Below are 27457 nucleotides of genomic sequence, written 5' to 3'. Positions count from 1 at the left end.
AAGTGGTGGCGCTGCGATTTGCAAACTTAGAGAGCTCACAGACGAGCGACTTAAATCAAATCAAATCAAATAGGGCACTTATACACTTCCTAAATATAGCTTGCTCTACTACCACTTCGGGACAACATAATATGGGCTGGTGCTGAGAATAAGCTGTGGAAGAAACTCAGTCACCTTTTTGCGATTGTGATTGGCGACGGTGAGTGACTTTTAGGCAACTGTCGGCGATTGTCGCCAACTTAAGTCCCAAGCAGTAACCGATATAATGTTGCTCGTTTGTGACCTTTGTGTTGTAGTTTCGGATCTTCGTCTTGTTCAGCTGAAATGATTTTTTAGAAAGAATATCATATGCGATCCAAGGAGTTTCAGATATTTTTCTATTGTCTGCAAATAATAATTAGTTGATATAAAATCCGGTAGTCCTGTTTGAATTAATTAAATGTTCTCGTAAACAATAACATCCGGGAGAGAACTTATGAAAATTAAACCTTAAGATATCAAAACAGATGGGATACCATGGAAAATCGGATTTAAAGTACCTTAACATTAAAAGGGTAAACAAAAAAGTAAGTACCTAATATATATTTTATAGTAAAATGGAATAGGTAACATACCTGTGTAATTTATCCAGGGCGTCAAAGACTGGTCTGGTAGACAAAAACTTACACGATATTTCAAACTGTGAAAGAGGAAGTGAAAAGAAGAAGAAGAAGAGGGATGAAAAAGCTAATTAAAACACTGTTTGTTACCAAAGACTATACCTACCTCTCGAGTTCACAGCATGCATTTGTTGTAATTAGTTCCCTACACCCTATATTTTATGGCAGACAATTACGCGAACATTAATCGTACATATTTGCTGAATAAATAACGATAAGGTAACGCTCGTGCTGTGCACTTGATAACTCTCTCGAATTTCTTCAGAATACTTTACGACTGTCATTAAACGTGTTCTACGTTTACGTGGAACGTTATCACGCGATATAAAAATATTTCTCGTATGAACACGCGGAATTATTATTATTGCCAGTGATTTATACTCTTTTATTGTCACTTTAAGCTTTAAAGTCATAAATAGTTTTCATTATCACGTTGTGCAAAACAAGATCATACTTGGATAACGCCTTTTACATTATTGCTGGCCGCTTACAAAAATTTAATTCGTTTGAAAAAGGTTAGTTTGACTTAAAAAAATTCGCGTTCTTTTTTCTTTTGTTTTTAAAAACAAAATATGACTTTTGACTGTAATAGTGCAAACTTTTTTCGCGGAAGTGTTGCTTGTGGGAGTGTTAGTTAAAGCGCAGAGCCGGGTGCGCAGTAACGTTTGGCACCCCTATAAAGGGATGGGGGTTGGTCCCGCGCCATTCACAAGTTTCCCAGCGCCGCCGAAGCTCGCTGGAGAGCTTTCCATTGAACTTTTGTGAGTGCAACATTTGTGTCAGCGTGATGAAAGCGTTTTTCTTCCTGGTTGTTGCACTGTTGGCGGGCGAGGGCATCAATGCGCTCCTTTTGCCGGTAAGTTTGAAAGTTTTCAAAGTTTTTAAACAAAAAAAAAATAAAGCAAACTTGAACAGAGTTATTTGGTTTCCTTGTAGTAGGTAACTTTTTGTTATTTTTCCAAATAATTGACCATGCAGGTTTGCTATTTCTTTAAAATCGTAATCTATGATGACTTTTTGAAACAATTTAAGGAAATAGTTTCTTCCACATAAATTAATGATATGATTTGTGTTTTGTGGTAAATAGATTTTAAACTTGGCCTCCAAGTTTACTAACTACCGCCAGATGTGAACGTAAAACTTCAGAAACACGATTTGTCGCAATACACGACAAGTTTGTCAAGTTGTTACCTATTTGAAAATCATATCTTGTAGGTGTAGCAAAATGTTTCGATTAAGAAGTTAAAGTTTTCAATATAAACTTTTTTTATTTATTTATTTGATTTTTTTACCATAAGATAAGATAAATTTATTGAATAAAAACTTAGCCTAAATACAAGTAACTTAAATTTATTAATGTAGTGAAATGGATCGGTACCTTAATGACAATTTTCACGAGGGAGGATTTTTTTTGTATTAACGCGTGGGCTACATACGTAATATGTAAATTAAATTAATTACACAAATTCCACATTTGAGCCTGCAACCGGTTTAACAACGATCAAGTTTCAGTCCACGTCGTGGCAAAAGCCACTTTTTTCAAACGTTCCTCACAACCGAGTAACAAAATGTATGTAACATACTGTAACTTAATCGGATGGGCGATTAACTGGGGCAAATAGGCTGGGCACGTAGCACAAAAAATAAAAACCGATCAGAATGAACGATTCTCGGATAGAGACTACGCTAATCGCCTTCTAATGAAGGGATTTTTAAAAGAGAATTCTCGCCTAAAATAATTATAGGGGGAAATAAATCAGCCAGCTTCATCAAGCAACGAGAGGTAGGGGAAAGTAACTGTACGAGTTGATCCCCTGGGGTAAGATGATCCTTCGCGATTGTGCTGAAACCACTAACGTCATTTAGTTTCTTTAACTGGTAAAACATAGCTCTGGACACCTCCCCGCCTCAGTCAAATCGTAATAGTGGCGTACTAGAGAATTAAGGAGCCGTTCTATGAATCGAAGTTGTATGGCAAAAAATCGCTGATAACTTTTAATGTATGGTGTAACTGCTGATGTGGCAATCAGTTATAACAGAATATTAATAACATTACTGCAAGTCGGAGGTCTAACTTGCAATAATGTTACCAATAAGTCACAGTTAGAATAAAAATTTAAAAAGCCTTTCCTACAAATGTGTGTAAATAATATTTTATTTACGCAACCAACCTTAAAAGTATCATTCTCAAAAATCCTTTTATTTCATAACGTACAAACATTGAAACAGATACTTTTTAGCCTTCCAGTAAAATATTCGGTGAAATAAATACGAGTACCTACTCGGAAAAAGCTATGAATTCTGCCTACGGTTTACCTACCTATATTACCTTGAGAGCTATTTGTTAATTATTTATTAATAGCACATTGCTAAGTTCAGTTATTGGATAAAGGATAACGAGAATTAATCCATTTGTATCTGATCTTGTTACCTATTAGAGGTAATCCGTCAGAGTTAATTGATTTAGTCCAATCATAGAAACAAGTCGAATCTGAAGTTAAATAATGTAGGTAGATGTTTAGAGCCGATTTTTCAATCATGAGATAATTTTTAGCAGCAAAAAGTAAGTGAAAAGATTGGTAGTTTTGTAAAGAATATAATGACAAATCTTCTTTCAGAAAATAAATGTACTTATTACGTACTAAAATCTGACTAACCATTACCATGTCATTAGACTGTTACTTTACACGTATTTATCATAAACTAAAAAATACTTCTTCTCACTAGTGCTTTGCAGCAAACTTATTTTTTTTAAGAATTATTGACAGATTTGAAGAGATTCTATTATACTCGTACTCGAGCGAAAATAATTGAGTTTTTCAGAAAATGAATATCAGTGCATTTTCAAAGACATTCTGCAAGTCTTATTTAAAGTACTTCATTAGTATTCCTATTACTATTCCCAGTTCGGGAAATTTGTTAAAATGAATGACAGAACTGTAAACTGAATTCGAGTCACGTTCTCTTCTCTTTAAGACAAATATTGTGAAACCCTATTTAATGCAAATAAATTATATTTGATTTTGATTTTTGATTTGAAATCACTTCTGTTGTATCAATATTACGCGTAGACAGCTGTGAGCGCTATCCATCAGTGTAATGGCAAACTAAGGATGAGCTGCACCATCCTACTTTAACTTTGACAAACGTCAAAAATTTGTCAAACTTCATTAAAAAAGCACCGGTTAGGGTTATTGTTACGGTTAAAATAAGGTGGTACAACTCAGCTTAAGACATCAATATTACGAATTTATAAATAAGAAATTCTTTGTTAAAGTTTTACGCCTAAACCGTTGATCAAATTATGATTAATATTTTTTCACTCATAAGAAATTTAAAAAGTCACAGTATTAGAATCGCAAAAAGTCTTGATATAATACTTATATGTAAAATGGGAGGTGGGAATAAAAATGTATTTCTTCTGTTCGAGAATACGTACTTATCGGAAGTTTTTATAAAGAAGACAAGAACTCGACGTATAGGAACTTACTGTGAATTTTATTGAGTAGCTTTAAGTATGATTGAAATATTTCATCTCGTTTACAACTTTGAAAATCCAATAACCTTGTTCGTCACTTGTTTGAAAATTGTATTGACTAATGTTCAATTACTCGCATTTGTGTTTGAACAAGAGTTGTTTAAAGTTACAAAGAGCAGACAACAAAGTTTAATTTGTATTTTATTTATTTGTTTATTAGTAAGCCACACTTCAGTACTGGAATTTAAGTAGCGTAAGATTTTGTATTTTACTTTGATGTCAAATTACACTTGATAAATTATAATGACTTATTTTCCGTAGGTACAGTGAAAAACAAAAATATCCTTAAAAAATTCAAAAATAGTGTTAGCAAGTTAGCTGTGTGGTTCCGGTAGAGTTAGTTTTTAATTCCACCCTTACCGTGGATGTCGTAATTAAAAAGGTGCCAAGGGATATAATAATTATGCGAACATGAGGCCTCCCCAACCCTACACTCCCCAGCGTGGGAAGTATACGCCAATCCTACATTTCATTAGGGCTGCTTCTAAAAAACTAAATTGTGGACCATACTTAATATTATATCTGAGAAGTTTGTCTGTAGGATATTTTTGAAGTCAGCTGTACCAAAATAAAACATGATTCATAATACCAAAAGCCTACTTTTGACTAATTGCTTTTGTGAAACAAGCCGTGGCATATAAACCGCGGTGAACAGAAGTGATTAGGGCAAATATCGTCCTTAATCATAATTACCTCAATTAGAAGCTTTTGCTCTGCCTCGTCGACCCCATTATTTTGAATTAATTTCTGCTCTTACAATATGTATATTGCCGAAGTTTTATTTATTACTAGCTTTCCGCCCGCGGCTTCGCCCGCGTGGAATTTTGTCTGTCACAGAAAAACTTTATCGCGCGCGTCCCTGTTTCAAAAACCGGGATAAAAACTATCCTATGTTCTTTCCCGGGACTCAAACTATCTCTATGCCAAATTTCATCAAAATCGGTTGCGAGGTTTAAGCGGGAAAGCGTAACAGACAGACAGACAGACAGACAGACAGAGTTACTTTCGCATTTATAATATTAGTTGGGATCAATTTCGGGGAATATTTTAAGCGTAACCTTAATTAAGTTAATTATGATTAATGTATATTCTGTTCCTATCCTTCTAAGATTGTTTTTATCTAAGGAATTTATTTATAGCATGTGCCAACAATTGGATTTCTATTGAGAAAAACTTATAATGTATGAAAGAACGTATTTTTTTGGGGAAGACTTATAATTTTCCTACAGACAAAATCGTGGAAGTCTTTTAGTCTAATCTTTCGCTGAACGTTTGCTGCTCTTCGAACAATAAGTAAACTCGCGAAGCAAACATTCTCTGTGTGCAGCACTGCATTCGTTTTCGGTTATATTTTTTCTTTTCTATAGATAATAATGTTAAACCACAGGCAACATTTGTAGGATGTTTAAATACTTATATGTTAACTTGTTACTATTTCATATCATAATATTTCACGCACAACACTTATACTGTAAATATTATGAAAGTTGTAATGATAATAAGACAATAATGAAGGTAAACGTTTTAAATTCATATTTTATAACTACAACTACAATTCATGTAAACATAAATGATCCACACGATAAAAGTCAACATGACATTGTGTATCTTATGTATCTGCTATGTTGACAAAATACACACTTCAGTAATAATTTATAGTCGGTATTGGTACTCGAGATGTTCTTTTCTAATTTTTAATGAAATTCTTATTTGAACAAAGAATTTTGCAGGGATATACTTGTGCTCGTATGTATTTGCCAACCCTTGTATACAAATTGTTACTGCCTCAGGAAGGTGAATTACTGCTTAAGTGATGTGCAAACGTTAGTTCCTCTCTCGCTCGATACGTACTGAGCCTTTGATAGAAACGAATTTGTATGAGATACGAGGTGGCACCATCTGGCAGAGTGTAAACAAAATAAGCTTTATGTATGAGAAGAGGCGTTATTGGATTCGAAAAAAGTGCCGACTCTATCGACTGCAAAGGGTTTTTACTCCATAATATTGTTCTCTACGGTGAAAGTCACTCATACCCTATAATGTTGTTACTTACTCTACGAGCTCAAAATGTACGTAACTTATATCTTGGCTGAAGATAACTTATTTGTACCAACCCTGTTATAGCAGGTCACAACACAATATATCGAAGCTGCTAAGACTCTATTGAGGCAAAAGAGTCACCCATCAAAAATAAGCTACAAAACAAAACTTTGATCACCAGGCGTTAAACTTTATTCACGTGAGGAAGGAATAAAAAGTATTTTGTTATTTGACTGACATACTTTACCTATATCTAGCCTACCTAAACATAATAAGTATGTCTGAATAATAATTTTACCAAGAATGATAATGCCCGAGGTTAATTTATTTAAATACTAGCTGACCCGGCGAACTTTGTTCCGCCTTAATGGCAATAAATAAGCAGACTTTTTTTTAAATTTCGAACGGGATAAAAAGTATCCTATGTCCTTCTCCTGGCTCTAAACTACCTCCCTGACAATTTTCAGCTAAATCGGTTTAGCCGTTCTTAAGTTATAAGTGGAGTAACTAACACGACTTTATTTTATATATATAGATCTTGTTACTATGCGTGCCTGGTTTACGCACATTAGTTAGTCACTATGCGTAGAAAAGTTTTATAGGATTTAAATTGTCACTAGCAAATGCGTCATACTCTGGCCATACGCTGCTATTGACATTTCGCTTAAACATTTATTATAGGTAAGTACGTTGATTTTAGAATGTTTAGTTAGCAAACAATTTTGTTTTGTGATGTTTTATGGCTATTTACATAAAAACAGTCTTTTAATCTTTTTTATTAAAGGTAAAAGTACAAAATATGTGCATACTTCGATAATATTGGATTTTTCTTAGGTTGTTTATAGACAATTAATTTTTAGAATAAACTTTAATGCCATAAACTAAAATAAAAACTAGAAAGTTTTGATTATGGGTAAGTATTTTTTGCTAGCCATGTAGAACAAATTTTATAACTTTTAGTACAACTGCCTCTTGGACAAAGATGATTTATATGTTTTAGGTAACTGAAAAAATTCATTCAATCAGTCGTTCAGGTAACTGATAAAATTCAACCAATTAACTCATAAGACAGTTTAGTTAAAGTACTCAAATATTTCAGTTAGCATTTTTTTATTTGCAAATCCATTATGTTTGACCCAGACTGTATTTAAATAGTCAGCGATGATGAAATACTAATGCGAATCGAGTTCGTTCAACGGGCAATCACATTCCGAGTATCTGATTGATGACATGTGATTTCCCTCGGTGTCAAATCTTTTATTTCTCGTGCCGCTTTGATTCAAAATAATTCATGTGGAAAAAGATAATCGTACAATGAACGCCGCTCAATTGCTCGCACGCACCGTAAAAGTCATCGGATGTTTTAAAAAATCGCTTAACGAAATAATACTGAATCTCAGAATGTATAATCTGAAATGGCATGAAAAGTTTTTAACATAAACAATGTCAGATTTCAACGGCCGTGAGAAAAAAGAGCCTCTTCCTTATTTACATCCATCCTATTGCAAAATACAAATGCGTCTTTCAATTTATTTTTGAAAGCCTTAAATAGCTTGCGATAAAAAGGTCACTATCCCTAAAAGTCCCTTGAAATTTGGATCATCCAATCCATTTCATGTTCAATACGGCAGCGCTGGGTTGAGGTGCCGCCAATCGAAAAATCACTTAGACTCAAACGCCCATTCTCCACCAAGGGTGATGTTTCAGAGTTTTCCTCTTAAATAACAAAAGTCGGGTGATTCAACGACATTTTTTCGATTATTATTATTTTCAATTTATCTCAGCATTGTTACCAATTGCGTGGACGTTCTGAGTTATTGAATCGAATATGATTTGACCAATCGAATCACACGGCTGGATACCTGCGTTTATTTCAAAATTTACCAATATTTGGGTCACCAAATCATTGTGTGATTTGAGTGATGTTTTATGTAATGTATTAAGTATCTTTTTATAGAAACTGTTCAGTGTAGTGTAGCTTACCTAAGGAATTTACCTATTTCCAGAAATTTTAGTACGAGGCTTGTATATTATGTCGTAAAAATATTACGCGAGTTTTTGTTCCACGTCTTAAACACCCACATTGTCACTTGGAGTTTTTATTAAAATAAGTCCCAGAGAGTGCGTTTTACGGTTAGTAGGTGGTATGAGTAATATTATTCTTTTTACTACCACGCTTACTCAAGCCACTAGGGGTTAAATCTAATGAATACAAATTTATTAGAAGCTTACTATGTTACAACTTGAATGAAGTCTTCAGTTTCAAAGAAAATGAAGTTTTATAAAATGTAAAAGTAGTGGATTGTGGATTATCTTCCGTTCTCCCGGTAATACCCTTTCAGTATTGAATCCTAAAAATAGAATATGAACACGTGCAACTTTTCAAACTTTCCCGTTCATGAAACCAGATTTATCAAAGCCTTAATTAAACATCATGAAGTCAAAAGTTAGAAGACTGTTGTAAAATAAGTTTCTCATACACGTTTTCTCGTCAGCTGCAACTTCGTTTAGACTTTAGCTTGTAACCGTGGGTAACGAGAATACTCACTCGGGCAAACGAAAATACCTTAAAGTTTCTTTTACAAAAGTTTAGGTTTTCCTCTTTGAGAAGTGTGATTAATGCGTGCGTCATAAGGTCGCGATATAAAAGGTCTAATGTGTCGTCATAATACTAACCGGTAGGAACTAAATCATGAAATACTTTTCCTTAATTTGAAGTACCTATCAATCGAAACATACTGGCATAATTTATTATATATTATGTAATTATTTAATTAATAATGTTGCATCAACCACATATGACTGTATTTTTAATCAAACAACTGCTGCCCACTGTTAGGTATAGTGGATATTTTTTGAGAAAGGAAAGTCATAACGTTTGCAAGTGAGAGAGAAAATTTCGGTGGTTAGGGCATTTACCCTTTGGTCAAAAGCTTTTAAAGCTTTTCACATTTAATAAATTTAGTACATTCCATACACACCGTCCAACATAACCGTTTCCGAAATGATTTAGTTTGAGAGTTACTACGCTTTTCTCGTTGAGTTTAGTGGCTCTAACTTGATTACGTATTCAGCTTCAACATGGCATGGTCAGCAAATTTTGCAGTATGTCAGCATCTCGACTATGTTCCTGGTAATATCGCTTCTTGTTCTTATTGATCGACTTTTCTATAAACTCCATAATTCCAATGGGTAGCAAAAAGTTAAGCTAATATTTAGCCAAAATGAATATTTGTGCAATCAATAATTTTTAGACCTCGTTATAATAGGGTTTAAAAAATCTAGACTGTCTAGACAATCGAAATCACTTCAACAGTTGATTTAATATTATACGAGTATAAGGTAAGTTGTAGGTATTAGGCTTGGATCTTAGGTTTCACTAGTTCGTTGCGTCTTTGAAACAAAAGAAGGCTATGTCAATAAAAACAATAAGATTTACATTACAAAACATCGCTAAGAATTCAATATAAATTACACATTATTATTATGTTAGTTTTGTCGCAAAAATAACCGTACCATACGAGTACATACATTATTCATCTATTACAATTCTAGGGTGAAACTTTGGTGGTGGAATTAATTAAGACACATATTTTGATAATTCATTTCTCTACATTAACAAAACAGCCGCTAGTTCGCAGAGTTGTGTATTAAAAGGGCTTCCCTATCAGTTTCGCGATGGAGATGTGCTCTTACGAAATGTTTTTGTACAAAATTTACTTGTAGTGTTCTTAAATTGTTTTAAGGCTTTTAATATTCAATAAGCACACAATATTTATTCTTTTATTTTCAAAGAGCTTCTTTACGTAGTTACGCTCATAAGTAATAACTAACAGTTATCTGAAGCTTTCACAACCTCGAGTTTAGCTATCAAACGAGTAATTAGCTTATTCGGCAATAATGTGGGTTTGTTTAAACCGAATAAAACTTTTTGTGAGATCTTCATAAAAATACATAGTAAGGCTTAGTTGCACCACCAAACTATGACCGTTACTATAACGATAACCGGTGATTTTTGTATGGAGTTTGATAGATTTTTGACGTTTGTTACAGTCAAAGTAAGATGGTGCAACCCAGCCTTAGTAATTTGCAACAAACTAAACATCTTATTACTTCATAAGTTGACCATATACATACATAATATACCACAAATACCTCCACATAAAATGGACAATTGATCGGCGGAGATTCAATTTCCGCCCTTACCAGTCAAGTTATCATAGCAGCAGAATTTACATTAGAAACTTGTTTTCAGTGTGTTAGAGGAAACTAGCTATTAATACGACGATTACGCTTGTTTCAACGCTAACTCGGCACTAATTAACAAATCGCTAACGTTAACAAATGTAGATAAACAAGCAAAGGTCTTAAGTTTGCATTTCTGTCATAATCTATAACTATTAATATAAAGTTAAAGAGTTCGTTTGTTGAAGGCACTAATCACAGGAACTAATGGTCTGATTTGAAAAATCAATGAAGGCTATAATGACATCACTCTACACTCTACAGCCAATAGGGGTAGAGCAGTAAAGAAAAATGTTGCAAAAAATTCAAACTATTTTTACGCGTACGAATTCGCGGGCACAGCTAGTATTTTATACTCGGAAAATGTATTAATAAAATGTTTGCTGGGTCGCGTTCACACTAAACAATGATGAATTTCGCTATCAAGATAAATTGAGGACGAAGGGTACTTTTTATCGCAAAATATCTGCGATAAACTTCTATGCGTGTGGGGAACCCACCATTTTTCATGTTAGTGATGACGTATTAATAAAAAAGTTTGTTTAGAAGTGTTTCTGAGCATTAGTGTTAGGTAGGGGAGACCGGGGCTGAAAGTGCCGGGGGTAAATTGTTCCGATGCAAAATATCTCGACAATAGAAAGAATTAGATATGTGATCGTATTATTTCGTACCCCCGGCACTTTCAGCCCCGGTCTCCCCTACCTATATGTAGAGTTAACCTTTTTATTAAGAGAGACGATAAGCATAATATGTTATGCTTATGATAACTTTTTTAACTTTATAGATATTTTATAAATGTTTCTGAATATTTTGGTTAAAATAAAATTATTCCGTCGAATACAGTTCGTGGTGGTATTTGTATGCATCTAAGGGCTCTTCAGAGCATCAATAAGTATTCGTCCGTCTGGCAAGTCGGTCATTCCACGCTTCGCTTGTTAGTGCTGGGGATTCATAGAACCTTCGTTCCCTTTTCATACGTTAAATTGGCCCTTGAATACGTAAAATTTAAGTAAATCAGCAATGTAACATAATATATTTTATTTTCTTTTACAAAAATATATTTTATGATATGTTTATAACTGGTAATAACAAGAACAGTCTGTTAAGTGGAGATCACAACGGTTTGAAACAGTTACTTATGGTTAACACCAGAAGAATGTTCTTAGGGCATTATGGAATACTAATAAGTTACCTACAAAGTTTGGTTACACAGCAAGGTATATGTAGATGTAGAGCAGCATATAATCATAATGAAGTGTAACATACTTAATTATTCATCTGCTTTCCCCAAGAGAAGTAAAACTTAACCACATTTACTCAACCTACATGTTCGTGCTTAATAGAATCATTTGTTCCTGTGGGATTTGGCCACATAAGTTACAAGAACCGAATATATCTTTACTTACTGCTAATTTTTCTCCTCTTTATTTCTTTATTATTACTAATAGTGCTTAATTAAGGATTCTGAACTCATATGACTTTATCGTTAAAAAGTCGTTAGTAATCATTGAGTTATAATGTACTACGTAGTAATATTACTTCAATGTTAGTAATCCGATTAACGTATCACCCACCAATGTAGCTATCAAAAAAAGAAATACTTACTACATTATGAGAAATATGAATGGTAAGTAAATCTGTATTTCTATTAGCGAAGTGCTATTAAGTCTGAATAATTCCCTCATACCAAACAAATATTTATGCGTGATCATTTTTACTACCACAAAAGAAAAACCTTATAGAATAGATATGAATCAGCAGGGATATTAAATGCGAAAGTACTGCCTGTCTGTTTCACACCTAAACCACTGAAACGATTTTGATGAAAGGTTTAGAGATTTTTGTTAATTGAGTCCCGAGAAAGAACAAAAGATAGTTTTATCCCGATTTTTGAAAAAGGGACGCGCGGTTTCGTATTTCTATGAGAGACAAAATTTCACGCAGGCGAAGCCGCGCGCAATAGCTAGTGATACATAAAATATTAATGTTTTTGATATCAGGCTTTAGTAGGTAATTGATTGGATGTGGGCTGTATTACGCTTTGTTGCTTTTGTAAACTAAATGTGAAGGGCATTTGACGCTCAAACAAATCGGCTTCAAACATAATATAGGATATTGACGTTATTAAATTAAAAGTAAATTTACGTCAAATATTATGTAGGTAAATGAATAATATCATAATGAGCAATTAAGTATATTTCAGCATAAGTAACACTGTAAAATGATTATTTGATGTAAATATTTTTTTTACCAATATTACGAAATTAAAGTATCTCTACCAAAAGAGAAGATCAGCTAGATTCAATAAAATGCATTTTAGATTATATTATCTATTTATTTATTTAACATTTATTTGCATAATACATATTATCATTCTGTAAGGTTATTTTAGACTTACTTTAATAGCACATTCCTATGTGCTATTAAAGTAAGTCTAAAATAACCTAATGTAGGTTCATTTAAAAAGTTAAAGTTACTGTTCTAAAGTTTTTATGTTAAATTGGTAGAGTAGCTATATCTTTTTGGTATTTGAACAAATAACCGTTTAAATTGTTTAAATTATTTAAATAGGCAATGTTTACTGGCCATTGTGCATTATAATACTTATTATAGCGCTTCTAGCCACTGCAACCACTTTAGGCAAGCTGCCTAATCTTGTTTCAATAGCACTGCTGTTGAATTAGTACACAATAACTATCCGAGCTCAGTTTGAAGCTAAGTAAGTAGCTTCTAACGAGATAGCTTGCTTAGTGCAGTCGCAAACGCCGAGACAATCGGTAGAATTAATGGATTGCGACTGGCTGTTGTCATGTCGGCCGTTTGGTGTAGTGGTTCAGAACGGACTACTATGCCGAGAGGTCCCGGGTTCGATTCCCGGTCGGGCAGAAATTGAAATGATGAATTTTAATTTCTGTAACGGGTCTGGGTGTTTTCTATGTATAATATACAGGGTGTTAGGTAAATGGGTATATGAGCCGACACTAGCCCATGTTAACATGGGCATAAATGGTATGGTGAAGTCAGAAATTTGATATTATCATTTTATTTTTTTTTAATTTTCATACAAAATAATTTTTATAAAATCCGATTTGTATGAAAATTAAAATAATTAAAATTAAGATATCAATTTTCTGACTTCACCATACCATTTATATGACCATGTTAACATGGGCTAGTGTCGGCTCATATACCCATTTACCTAACACCCTGTATATGTATTTACAAAAAAAAAAGTATTTAAGTATGTTTATATCCGTGTACCCATAGTACAAGCTTTGCTTAGTTTGGGACTAGCGTCGCAGTGTGAAATGTCCAAGGATATTTATATTATTATTTATTATATTTATTAGATATAGCGCTTGACTCAAGGCCAGCTGTAACCACACCAACGCGTGCAGATCGCCGGCGCGATCACGACGCGATCAATCCGTCAAGGGTCGCGCAACCTGTCATTGGCTATGATCGCGCCGGCGATGGCGATCTGCACGCGTGAGTCAGTGCCTGAAGCATAGGAGCGGCACGAGAGGGTGTTTTCTACGACGTGAAAGACATAGATGTCAATCGTCATTCCCCATTGTTATGTAGACTTCAGCCCCCCTAGACAAAACGCACTTTTAGATCGAATCGAAAATCGAGTCCGTCAAAACTCTATACAATAATTAACTTTAAAAAAAATAAAACCGACTTCAAATGCGTGAACACAAAAAAAAAACTAAAAATTAAAAATATTGCGTATAAAAAAGTTCATCCCCAATTTTCCACCCTTGGGGGTGAAATATTTTCTTCAAATTCGCATGAAACCACCCTTTTGATAATACCTATTCAACAAAAAAATAATCGTTCAAATTGATTTATAATCGGCGGAGATATTGCGTATAAAAAAGTTCATCCCCAATTTTCCACCCTTGGGGGTTGTTTTTTCTATTATTAAATTTAAATGGGACCACCCTTGAGGTATTACCTATACGCCGAAAAAAGATTTGTTCAAATCGGTTCATAATTGGCGGAGTTATCGCGTAACAAACATAGAAAAAAAAAAACATACGGGTCGAATTGAGAACCTCCTCCTTTTTTGAAGTCGGTTGAAAATGGGGCTTTTCGACCACTTTTCGACTGGTTTGTGATTATAATTTGCACTTTGTCTAGACCCACAGATGTATGCTCTCTCATGTCATAATATATTATGTCAATGTCACCCCTTCCGTGCTTCTTCCATACAGTCACTGACTGAGTTAAGCGCTAATCATTTTATAATAGCAATATACAAATTCTGCATTTAGTAACAATGTTTTAATCCTACTTAATTCGAATTAAAAACTTATAAGTGACAGCGATTGAGTGTCATTTGAAACTCAAAATAATTTAAAAAATGGTGTTACCTACCTAAGATCGGATTAGTTCTATTTTTCAGGGGTGCTATAAGAAGAAAATCCAAGCTTTAATTCAATAAAACTTTTCTAATATGTATCCGCTGTGACTACGAAGTTCCTACTAAGTGCATTCTATCTTTCCAGTAATAACCTGTCTGAAGAAACTATACTTGGCAACTAGCGATGACTGCTATGCAGTTATCGTTAGTCTAGTAGAGTCCACTACCGACCCACGTTATTATTGCTTAAGGTTTTCACGTTGAAACAAATTTATATTTATTACTTTGTAATAATGCATTTTCTCTTTTAATGGGTCAAATTACCATGAAATTCAAAGTCTTCCAAGTTCGGTGTTTCAGATACCAAAAGTAAAATAAAACCAAAAGCGCCCCATGCTTATGGTGATTATCCATGTATTACTCATAATGTCATTTTTATAGGCCCCATAAAAAGTAAGTAGGTATAATATTTTCTGGATGGCGTCGTTAAGGGATTTCAAGGATAACTCTTACTCATATTTCTTATTAAATTGATATATTTTCTGTAATTTAAATTCCTTTTTACATTCAAACTTTTATCGTCGCTTTTATAAAGTGTCATTCTAAGGCTGGGTTGCACCATCTTACTTTAACTTTGACAAACGTCAAAAATCTGTCAAACTCCATACAAAAAACACCGGTTATCATCATAGTTTACGGTCAAAGTTAGGTGGTGCAACTCAGCCTAAGTTTTACATTCTTTTAATATTGTTAAATTTTAATTGGATACTTCATGGTTAACGGAGATTAAACAAATTAAATTAAGCGAGTGTACACTTGGTTTTCGTGAAGTGTAAAATTACCTTTATGCCCATTACAACTCGTTTAGTAGTTTTTGCGAGAACGAGTAATAAATACTCATTTGTCGTCATTTGTCCTTTTACAGAAGTAGTACAATTAGAGCTCAGATTTCTGACCCACTTCCATGATTATTCTTGTTGGATGATTCTAAAAAATCCATACTACTGAAAAAAGCACTACTACGAAGTCAGGCAAATAATAATCTTTAATAGACATTTATATTTCTTAATCTGCTCGGTATGACTAATTTTTACACATCAGGTAACTATATCATATTTGAACGCGAAAATTGACATTTTTATGTAATTTTCAGTAAACATTATTTTCGGTTAAAAATATAATTTTATTCCATTCGCCCATATAAACCTTTTATTAATTGTAATACAATTTGTCAACAGGGCAAAGAGTACGGTCGGATAAAGAGCTCGCCCATATTCTCTCACTCGTTCGCGAGGGCGCGACGCATCCCTAGGCCTTCCCATCGAGTTATAGATCCCACAGAAGGTAAGTGCATTTAACGCGGCTAAAAATAAACATAGAAATAATTTTATAGACGCAAAGTTACAAGGCATGTTACAGGCATTCTAACTAAAATGTTTGCTTTAGCGCGGACAAAAGGTAATCATAATAACTTGAATTCTTACAATTGTGTCTTGGTGATATTTAATTTTTTACGCTAATTCTCATCTCGTACAATATTGGAGTTTATGTGCTTTCTTGCAACGAAAGAGACTCGGGGATCTTATTATGCTTAATATATTCCTTTTAAGTCTCTTCATGCATAATTTGTCTTACCGTCCAAGGTTGGGGTCAATGTTACAGGTATGGTTTCAGTTTTGGTGGTTTTAGTAAATACGCATAGCTCTGTATGTGGATTTCATGGTGTCATGTAGAGAGAAACTGAATTTGGGTCTTGTCGGAACGTAAAAATAAAACAAGTTATTTTAAAAACAAAATACCTATCACTATGACAGTTAAAGTTATACTCGGACTTCTTGGCGGGAAAGTCTTGACACTGGCCATAAGTATTATGTGCAAACTGTACGAAGCCTTAATTGAACAAAAAACAGTGATACTCATTTGTTTTTATATTAATCGAACGTAGTGTTTTTTTTTCAAATACGCAAAAGGTTGCCAGTATTTTGTTATGTCCACAGATTGTTTTCTCGTCACATCTGAGGAAGGTGAGCTATTCTTCAAATCACCTTCCGATGAGCCTACGGTGTGCGGAATATACATGATAGCGGACCCAGACAAGCGGATCCAAGTGACATTCAACTACGTGGACGTGCCTTGCGACAACGGGGGACTCGTTGCGGTAATTTAAACTTAATTTATTTCTGCCATCGACATTTCTTAATTAGATTTTCAAATCAGGGCATGAAGCGGACCGCGAGGAAATATTAATGCAGTTTCTAAATCTGATGCCTCTCGATACCCTACCTATTCTCTCGCAATTCCTGGTTAATTTTCTAGAAAGATTATTGAGCTATTATATTCCTTCTTTAAACCAAGAAAAATAAAAAAGTCGTTTATATTAGTGGTGGTATCAAAATTAATACAATTTTGAAATAATTGTTTGCTACAAGTAGGTACCTAACATTCATTGTCTTATTTACATCAGTTACAATAAGGAAGAAGAAGTCAAATTAATTCCTGGCATCTAACATGTTTATTTCCAGTTAAGATACAAGTGAGTTTCATGTAAAGTGAATATACTAAGTAGGTAAGTAGATCATTACCATACTTTACAACTTGGTGCGGCAGAACTTTTTCAATTCCATCGGAACTCTTTTAAGGAGATTGCATTTTATAATTGAATAATCTGTGGACAGAAATGTATGATAGCGTAAGTGTAAAAACTTTATGAGATTGTTGTCTCGTAGTTTATTTTAAAACATACATTTTTAAAACGTAATCAAACATAGGTAAGACGATAAAAATATCACCCCTGAATACGAATTTATTCGCATAGCAGTTTTTAGAATGGACAGCAAACATTTTGAAAGGGTGGCCATTGAGTATTTCGGAAAATGCTCCGTAAAATCCGAATACATATGGATAAACCTAACGAGACTCTGTTCATATTCTAAAAGCTTTGTTATAGAGTTGGATGGCTTTTTGTTCACAGTCAAAGCTTTGTTCTAATATTTTTTGTCGCTTAGATTTTAAAGCTGTTATGCATTAAAGAATTGGAGTTGTACTTACACCATACGACCTACCGACTACCCCAATAAAAGTTAACAAGAATATCTTTCTAGTTAATCTCAATTGATTTACTTGTTTGGCAGTTTTTATGATCCATTTCCAAATAAGTAGTTCCATTAACTCTTTTCCATAAGCAGCTTAATTTTTTTCGACTCCAAGACATGTGTCTCTCTCTGCCTGTTTTCTATTTTCTATCTCAGACTGCCATTTGCCTTTGCCATTTTTATCCATTACAACTTGCTGTCTCTTATCATAAGACACGTCGCCGCGTCGATCGCCATTTGAGTAACATTTTATTAAGAATATTTTCCATCTTGGGGGGAGTATTTTCTTTCCTTATTAATGAAAAGGGACAGGAATACATTTAAGTGCTGCCAATCTTCATGTAGGAAAATGCGTCATATTTTGTAACGTTTTATCGGTGATGGATAAAACAAAATATATTTAGTACTTTGTATTTCTTTCTTATTTATTCTTATTTTTTCAAAATGTGAACAACGACTGCCGCTGACTGAGGCGGTACCCCTATATCTCATATCACAAAACCACATCTAGTTTGTATGTAAGCAAAGATTTTGCCACGCGTGTTGTGGGTTGTGGTGGGGATAGCAATTAGATTCGATATCCAACCCATCAATCAGGAGTTAAATGCTGTACTTTCGTATTTTATAAGTTGGACATTTTCTCAGTGGGTGGACGGCTGGGAGCTCAACGGGCAAGTGTGGCCAGCCGACGCGTGGGACGACGACCGAGTGGTGGAATCCTGTGACCGCAGGCCGCAGAGGAAGCTCATATCGCGGCAGAACGCCGCCCTCATCCAGTACAGAGTGCCTGCCCAGGGAAAAGGATTCGCCGTCACTATACGACACTTGAGAAATGCAAGACGTAAGTTTTGAACACCAAGGCTAGGATGCGCGCCGTGATAAAATCTTATCGATGATTTTATACGACAAATGTATGGGCTGATCACGTAAAATCGATAAAATGGTGCAATACCTACGTAACATTACGTAATGTAACTTCATGGAAATCGATTCGATAGTAGGTAAGGTATACAACCTTACTTATTTATGGCAACAAAGCGAATACAAAGTTAACAAAATGACTAATGTAACATTATGTTTTTATCGTACCTACAATTTTATATTTAATCGATTAAAAAAAAAGGCATTCGAAAATATAAAATAGTTAAATGATTGATTACCAAAAGATGTCATGAATCGAAACACAGAGTCATAATCAGGGATCAAAGTGATATTTTATATGTCCATGAATACAGAAGTCAATCTATTTAATGTCTTTTGAATATTACAGATTTAATTCCTAAAAATACAAGTCTTTATTTAAAGATCAGCATACATAAATATTTATTTCAGTTTTAACATTAATCTTTGAATTTATTGCTAACAATAAAGATCGTCAAAGCGCTAGTGAATAGGCGTCTTCAAAGAAAGCTCCATTGAACCCCTCATAGATAACATCTCAAAGAGAGAGATTTTATCTAAATCCGTCTACTCATGCACTTACCCGCATCGAAGGTACCTAGCTAGGTACATTTATGCCCGTTTTCACCATCAATCCCTAATTTTTAAGTGACTCGTGTGGTAACACATTAACAGGAAATTTGTTGTCAAAGGGGTCATTTAAAAGTTTGGAATAATTGATGGTAAAAACCGGCATTAGAAACATATTTGTTTAGAAATATTGTAGACATGTAACAAGATATTTTAATAGCTTCATTGCAAAAACATTCTGATTTGAAACTAGATACTTTGACCGAGTAATTAGACATCCACCTATCCACTGCCGCTGAGAGAGCATGTAAATCCACGTGATTTGGACTTTGTTTGCACAATATTTAGAAACGAAGAGTTTTTTTTTTTTTCATATAATTAATAACTTTTTTAAATTAGTTTTTTATAGTTTTGTAATTGATTGTATTACATTAACATCCATCTCGATCACATGATCAGGCATTGTGGTCTCTGTACAATAAGAGCTAGATCAACAAAGAATTATGGTTCTTTAAAAATACTCACAACGCGATGTGTCTATGATGAAAAGCAATGACGCATTCTGAGTTATATTTGATTTAATAATCTCACGAGGAATGTTGTAGCTTATCAGCAGGGTTGCCAAAGGGACGGTTTTCGTCCCTTTTAATCCCTAATAATTTTAATATAACCACAACACTATCCTGTTTTGTCTAACAGCCTGCAACGTCATGCTGTTCGGTTCTGAGGGTGTGTACACACTGCGGAATCACGGGGAGACCGGCAACTGCTCGATCATCGCAATCTCTCCTGCTATCGTGCGCGTTCTGGACCTCAACGTGGGACAGGCTATGAAGAGGGACGTGGTTGATATGGAGACTGGGACTATTCATCGTGTGAGTACTTGGCTTATACTGTCTTTAGGTGTCTTCTATCTTCATCTCCATCTGTGTTTTTTTTTTACTATCTTCTTTGTGTGCAAATGCCAGAAGGAAAATGAATGGATGAAAAAATAAAATAGGTATCCGTTTCATCTACTTACATATTTTATTGTGTCCCTTTTCACCAATAATCCTGCAACTATTCTTATTATCATTTTAGGTTTCATTGTCAAGGTCGAAGCTTCTAGTTAATTCCCTAAAAAGGAGCGGTCCTAGGTATTGCTCTACGATCTTTGTTAGCAAATGCAACCTAAAAAACTACCACTTTTCCTTTCTTACGAACCATAGCAGTGGGTCGGCTATTCAAATTCAATATAGAGAAGTGAGTTTCGATTGCAATGTTGATCTTGTTGAGTAAGTTCGTGTAAGTATTTGATTAATAGAAACGGGAACCATTTTTGCTACACACAGAGTTCTACTAAAATAAGACTATATTAAAATAATGGAAAGTGTCAGTATAAAGACAAGTAATGAAACCATCACGTGAATCTCCACGACATATTGGGTGGAATCTTAAATATGTCGTCGAATTCTTTGACTTTAACAAAACATTTTGGTCACCAAAACATTTTCCTATGTCCCAAATTTTACGATATTTCGTGTAATACATTGCTGTAATATCTTGTTCTAACTTCTAGGCAATAATAGACGTCTCGTGTCACGACGAACGAACCCTTGACTTGAACGAATGACAGTCCTAAGGATCTTAGGAATTCTTAATCATCAAACACCCGATTCTGTTCGATTGACAACATCTCCAGTGATACGTGATTCTATTCAAATTTATATTTTTTGCACGAGCAATTAATTTCTTAAAAGTTTTCCGATACTCATTCTTGGAAATTCCCAAACCCGGGACGTGTAAACATTTAATCATTGCGAAATTCACATTAATTCATTAATTAATTTGCACCCCAAAAGTTAACAAGTACATTAATAATTTAACGAGTATTATGTTACCTACTAACTAAATTATGTTAATGAACAACATCTTAATAAGCAGAAGCGAGTATACCTTTATAATTAGACGCTTAAGTGGTAGCCTTCTACTCGTAGTTATTACTGAAATAATTAAAGCCTTTGACATCACTGTTTCTGTTATTAACTATCTCATTTGAAGGCTAGAGTTGGAACATAATAAGCATTTACGTAAGAAAGCAAGTAACATTTATGTATATTTATTAGTTACACTAAGTTTGTGTAAGTAAGAGGTGGTGATCTATTAACTAAGTTCATCTTAAGCTCTTCCACACTTAGAATGGCACGTCATCGCTACTGAGCCATGTCATTGCCAATGGCCATAGTTTGAAGACTTTGGCATGGGATTAGAAGCGATTCAGTAATTTACATAATGGTACAGTGTGTGAACTAGATGATAGGCGTACTGAAATAAAGAAATTATGAAATTTTATTAATACACTTACTAACTAGTAATTTAATTATTCTAACAATGAGACCAATTGTTTATTTTCAAACTAAGCAGAACTAGAATAAGCACACACACACATTAACTTATAACGTAAAAATTAATAATTTACATACACATTACTAGGTATGTCAAAATAGAATTACACCCCCACAGGATTGAATTCAGAACCACAGTAGCGTAATCTAATTCAATAACATTTTAGGCAGCCGGCGTCATATTCCTTTACTTTTTTAAAACGAACGGCATTAACTCCGTAAATCACTTTTGACTAATTCTTTCTAGCCAGTTAACTCGGTTATGTTATAAAATTTCTTTCAGCCAATTCAGCAATTCCAAGTAATTGGATGGGAAAGGACAGATACTTAACTCCTCCGCCTAATAGAGCATGTCGCAAGTTAGCCGAAACTTCTGGTATTATTAGGCATGAGTTAGTGAAGTTCGCGTTTATGGCAGTATTTGAACAGCTTTATTGCTATTTGACTTTCAGTTTGATCTAAGTTTAGAGTCCTAATTGGGAGTAGTGAGGTTGCTTTAAAAATACTTTTAATTGATTTTGTTTTATTAAAATACACGGCATAAGTATTAACATCATCTGTAAATTATTAGTTTTCATTTGACTATTTATCTAACATTTGAATTTCATACTGATTTTCATTAATTATATCTTGTTTAGGTATTGTAAAAGGCACTAATAGTGTAGGTATTTACTGCTTAGCTCTGGACGACGTCATTGCTACAACCTTTCTTATATGTGTCTACATTAACGTCAAACATTCTGACCAATATAATCCATTCAAAAGAAGCACAAAAGAGAATACCTTAAAGAATCCTGTTTGTTTAGGGACGTTTTAATACGTACTTCATTGAAAATCCCTAAATAATGACATCGACTTTTATATCAAAAAGAATTATGAATAACGAACAGCTTAACTTTATGTTAAAGATCTAGATTCTGCGAAGAAAGGTTTCAATGCTTCATTTGTAAATAAACTATGACTAAGTTTGTAGCTAATGAAATTGTAATCCTCATGGATATTCTGATTTTTCTTTTTCGCCGTTATTTCAGGCAGTCTGCTTATAAATAAGGTAAAATAATCGAGTTCACTTTGGCTACTAAAAATAGCAGGCGCCATAATTTAATTTATATAATCCAATGATTGCAATATAATGTTGGCCCGGCTTTTCCGAATTGAGCGTCCATCGGATTTTTTCCTGGATCTCAGTTATTTAATTTTTCCTCAGAATATTGTACTTTTATTCATGTACCTTTTTTAATAAATAATTTTGATTTATTATTTATCTTTTGCTGCGAAACTTAATAATCGCGTTCAGCTTAGTTAAAGTCGTGGGCTGAGAAAGCGGGGGGTAGCTTATAAATCTTGCTAGTGCCTAGGCTATTACAATGTTATAAATCTTACAGTTTTGATTAAAAAAATGCCTCAGATTTCTACTGTTCTAAGCAAAAACAATGTGATAAAATAAACGTAATATAAAAGCGGTTTTCTGCATAATATTTCCCTAAAGATGCTATCGCATGTAGAGTCGTGTCAATTATGATCTTCGTAATTTCATCTACTCATATTATGGACTCAAGTATTAACTTACACAATACACGTCTTCAGCAAGTATCCAGTAGCGAGGTTCTTCAAAAGCCTTACAAAAAGTTCTTCGGCTTGCAAGTTGTTCTTTCTTTTCTATTCCGCGCGAGGCGATTTAAAATATTTGTCATTCTACAAGGCTTGCTCTTGACCTGTATCTAACTCTTGACAGATATACGTTCTACCTGGGCAAGATATTGTTAACTTACTTGATATGTTGGAACATCACGCAACTTCAGCTTAAAATATTTTTTAGTACACGCAGTTAATTGAAAACTCAGTAATTGAGTTTTGGTGGCTAAAATGGTGTTATTTGTTATTTCTTAAATAGTTTTATTCGAATTGATATCAGAGTATATTTATTTTATCTTATTTTCTTTTCCATAACTTTAATATTCATTAACAATTTTTCATAATACTTTCTAAACTACATACATCCTCATATTTAGTGCTAATAAAATGTTGACAGTGTCTTTATTTTTATTGGTAATCCTCGTATATCGTATTGACTACTATTTAATCTTATATCAGTGTACTACGGCTTAATTATTAAATTCAATTTATTTTTGTCCAGTGTACGAAACGGGGGATGCTCGACTTCGTGGACATAGGTGGCGCTAATGGCCTCGACCACACGAAAATGGAGATCCTCGACAGCGTCTGCGGTCTGGACTCTAACGAAGGTAATGGCTTTATAACTCTCGTGATGGAAAATCAATAAATATTGCAAGTGGGCTCGAACAAACATACAGTAATATTGATATTCAATAAATTATCTGTGTCCGTAATGTACAGGAATGCTATACACTAGTGCAGGGATGCACAGACTCTTTGGGAGCAGGGGCCACAAAGGCAGATTATGAGCTAAAAGCGGGCCGCAGAAAATAAAAACAACTGAATAAGGGCTATATTACACCGGGACACCATGGCGGCGCAACCAGTCGCCGGCTACTTACCAACAAAATGTATACAGCTCTATAGAGAGTTACTCACCGTGTCCGTTTGGTTGCGCAAATCTGTATACATTTTGTTGGTAGCGGCGACTGGTTGCGCCGCCATGGTGTCCCGGTGAAATATAGCCCTAAAGGTTCCGGTTGTTATAATTTCGCCTTTTTGTGGGCCGCACGTACATTATACAGGGGGGCGTGGTTTGTGCATCCTTGCGCTAGAGTAATTTGCTTATGGGCATTAGCTATGCGTTGGTGCTAGTTTAGAAAAAATTAGGTACTGCTACTACTAGGTACTCGTACATAAATTGATAGTAAGCGATGCGAGTCTCCCATTTCTTCAGTTTTCAATGTACCTCTATACCCCTAGCTGATGGGATTTAGTCGAATAAGGTGAGCTAACATTTGAGAAGGAGAGTTCAAATCCATTCAATTGTCATCGTTACTAACGACAAAACCATACTAATTTCCAAGTAAAAACGTTTTTCTTCTCATGTAGCTTCATACTTCTCGTTTTTGACGACTAAACGGTAATAATGTTCTTCACAACTGAAATTAAACAAGTTTTATATCAGGTATTATAATCCAAAATACAATTTGAGGGGATGAAGAGACCGTTGTTACTAAATCACCGACACTGTAAGGAGATTTGACTTTATAATGGGATCAAAATTTCATTATCACCTGAAAATGACTTATTTAAGTGATTAACTTCGAAACAACGATGAAAATTGGTTTTTCGTAAACTAATAGCAAAGGATAGTGCCAGGGTCTGGACCAAGTGCTGCCCAGAATCAACCCATAGTGCATTTTGTTCCTCAGGCCTATACTAATGTGTAAACCGAAGCGCACTGCAATCTATCCCTGGAGTTAAGAGAAAAAAAGAGTTTTGTTTTGAAATATTTACATACAAAATATCATCGATATATACGTACTACGCATAAGATTTCATGATTTTGGCATTAAATAACACTCGCTATGTTGAATTTAACCATACTGCATCCGTACACCTTACTTTAGTGCGACTTAGACATTCTTTATAAGCGATCTAGCGCTGTTGCAATAGTTTGGTTAGTTGACAGAAATCATTATAATTTCCAAAATGAAGCAAGAAGTTTTAGTTCTCTATCCTTGCGAAAAATCAATTTATTGGTGTATTACAATCGATTATTGAAGTTATTGTAAGCTAAAACTTCTTAATTCGACTTCTTAAATTAATTTCGGTCAACTAACCAAACTACTGCAACAGCGCTTGATCGCTTATAAATAATGTCGAAGTCGTACTAAATTAAGGTGTACGGATGCAATATGGTTAAGTTCAACATAGCGAGTGTTATTTAATGCTAAAATCGCTAAATATTATGCGTAGTAGGTATACATCGATGATATTTTGTATGTAAATAATTCCAAACAAAACTCTTTTTTTCTCTTAACTCCAGGGATAGATTTCAGTGCGCTCCGGTTTACAAATTAGTATTGGCCTGAGGAACAAAATGCACTATGGTTTCATTCTGGGCAGCACTTGGTCCAACTTCCATACATGGATTGGCACTGTCCTTTCTATTGACTAACTATTAAGGGCAAGTTGAATCCTTAGTTTTAATGAGGTATCCTTATTTATGAGTAATTAATTAAGCTTATTTTGCTTGACTAATTCATAAATTTTCATTTACTCTGTTTATGTTCATATGCGTGATTAATGAACAATATAGCTTTCAAGATACTTTGTTTTAGATGTGATACAAAATAATACAGACAAAAAACTTACGTTGAGTTGAATTTAAAGACGTTAATGAGTCATGATGTCATGTCATAGATCGTTTCATCCACGAAGACGCGCCCCACCATTCTTCCGCTAATGTTTGAGTGTTATCGGTACATCCATGCACACTGCACAGTGCACATGCACACTACAATAATGAAGCTCGGATTGCTCGAATCAAACCCCGCGCTTCCCTCGACCAAAAATTGGTGGGGCGCATCTTCGTGGATGAAATCTATATATATAAAAGAAATTCGTGTTAGTTACTCCACTTATAACTCAAGAACGGCTGAACCGATTTAGATGAAAATTGTCAGGGAGGTAGTTTAGAGCCAGGAGAAGGACATAGGATACTTTTTATCCCGTTCGAAATAAAAAAAAAACTGCTTATTTATTGCCATTAAGGCGGAACAAAGTTCGCCGGGTCAGCTAGTTATCTATAAAGGATTCATTTCAAAATTTGACTTTTACCCAGGTCGTCGCCCAGCCTACATCGCCTGCGAGGACACCGTCGTCCGGTTGGTATCCAGCGGGAGGTACCACAACTCCGTCACCCTGGCTTTCGCCCCTCTCCCTATGGAGGACATCGAACACTCCGACCTGATCTGCGGACTTAACACCGTGTAACTCGACCCGGACTGCCTCAGGCCACGCCAACACAAATAACTCCTGTAAATTCATTTGGGCTCAATTATTCGGGAACTCGATCACACCTCTCGGATTACAGGCACTTAGCCTTTAATTTTAGGGATTCACCTGAAATAGTATTTCAAATCAATTAGTTTTAAGAAACAATAACAAGATTATTTGAGGAAACTGATCATTTAACCTAAAGTACGCTATACTGTCAAATGTTACTAGCTATTGTCGAATCAATGTAGGTAGAGATAGTGTCGTTATTCAATAAAAACTTAAATAAAATTATCTGTCTGCTCCTAAAATAAACCTAACTGACATGAAATTCTACAGCATTGCAGAAACAGTGGATTGGATCATTTTATTTTGAACCCGCCTATACTTTAAAACCTGATAATTTTTACTTTATGTTAAAGTAGACTTAACTTTTAATCATTATTATTATTGTTGTTACAATTTCTAAATTATGCTGCTCGTAATTTTAACATAATTTGTGCGATGTCAATAAAGAAAAATATTTTAAACAGAAATAGGTAAACCTATATTTTAACCAAAATAACGTTGTCTGAACTAAACTCTTCATAATTATTGTAATTAGATGACAAAAGATGTATGTCATTATTTAGAATTAAGTTTATGTGTAATTAAGGTAGGTAGTATTAACTGATTGTATCTGTCTAGTCATAATCAAAAGAAAATAATGTATTTCGCGGCCATGCAATACGACACAATACCCTAGCAGTTTGTCAATA

General features: G+C 34.3%; 1 protein-coding gene across 1 annotated transcript; it reads left to right on the top strand.

Moving 5' to 3' along the window:
* Positions 1-947: 947 nt before the first annotated feature.
* LOC114366219 (corticotropin-releasing factor-binding protein) lies at positions 948-27457 on the top strand. The gene is made up of 7 exons (XM_028323013.1): positions 948-1515; positions 16090-16195; positions 16849-17009; positions 18589-18784; positions 20113-20288; positions 23935-24043; positions 26545-27457. Exons 1-7 carry the CDS (start codon positions 1447-1449, stop codon positions 26694-26696), a joined length of 969 nt encoding a protein of 322 aa, XP_028178814.1. The 5' UTR covers positions 948-1446; the 3' UTR covers positions 26697-27457.

This window comes from Ostrinia furnacalis, unplaced genomic scaffold (genome assembly GCF_004193835.3).
Source record: "Ostrinia furnacalis isolate ACB-3 unplaced genomic scaffold, ASM419383v2 OfSCF0587, whole genome shotgun sequence".
Lineage (NCBI taxonomy): Eukaryota > Metazoa > Arthropoda > Insecta > Lepidoptera > Crambidae > Ostrinia > Ostrinia furnacalis.
This window is presented reverse-complemented; position numbering and strand designations above follow the sequence as displayed.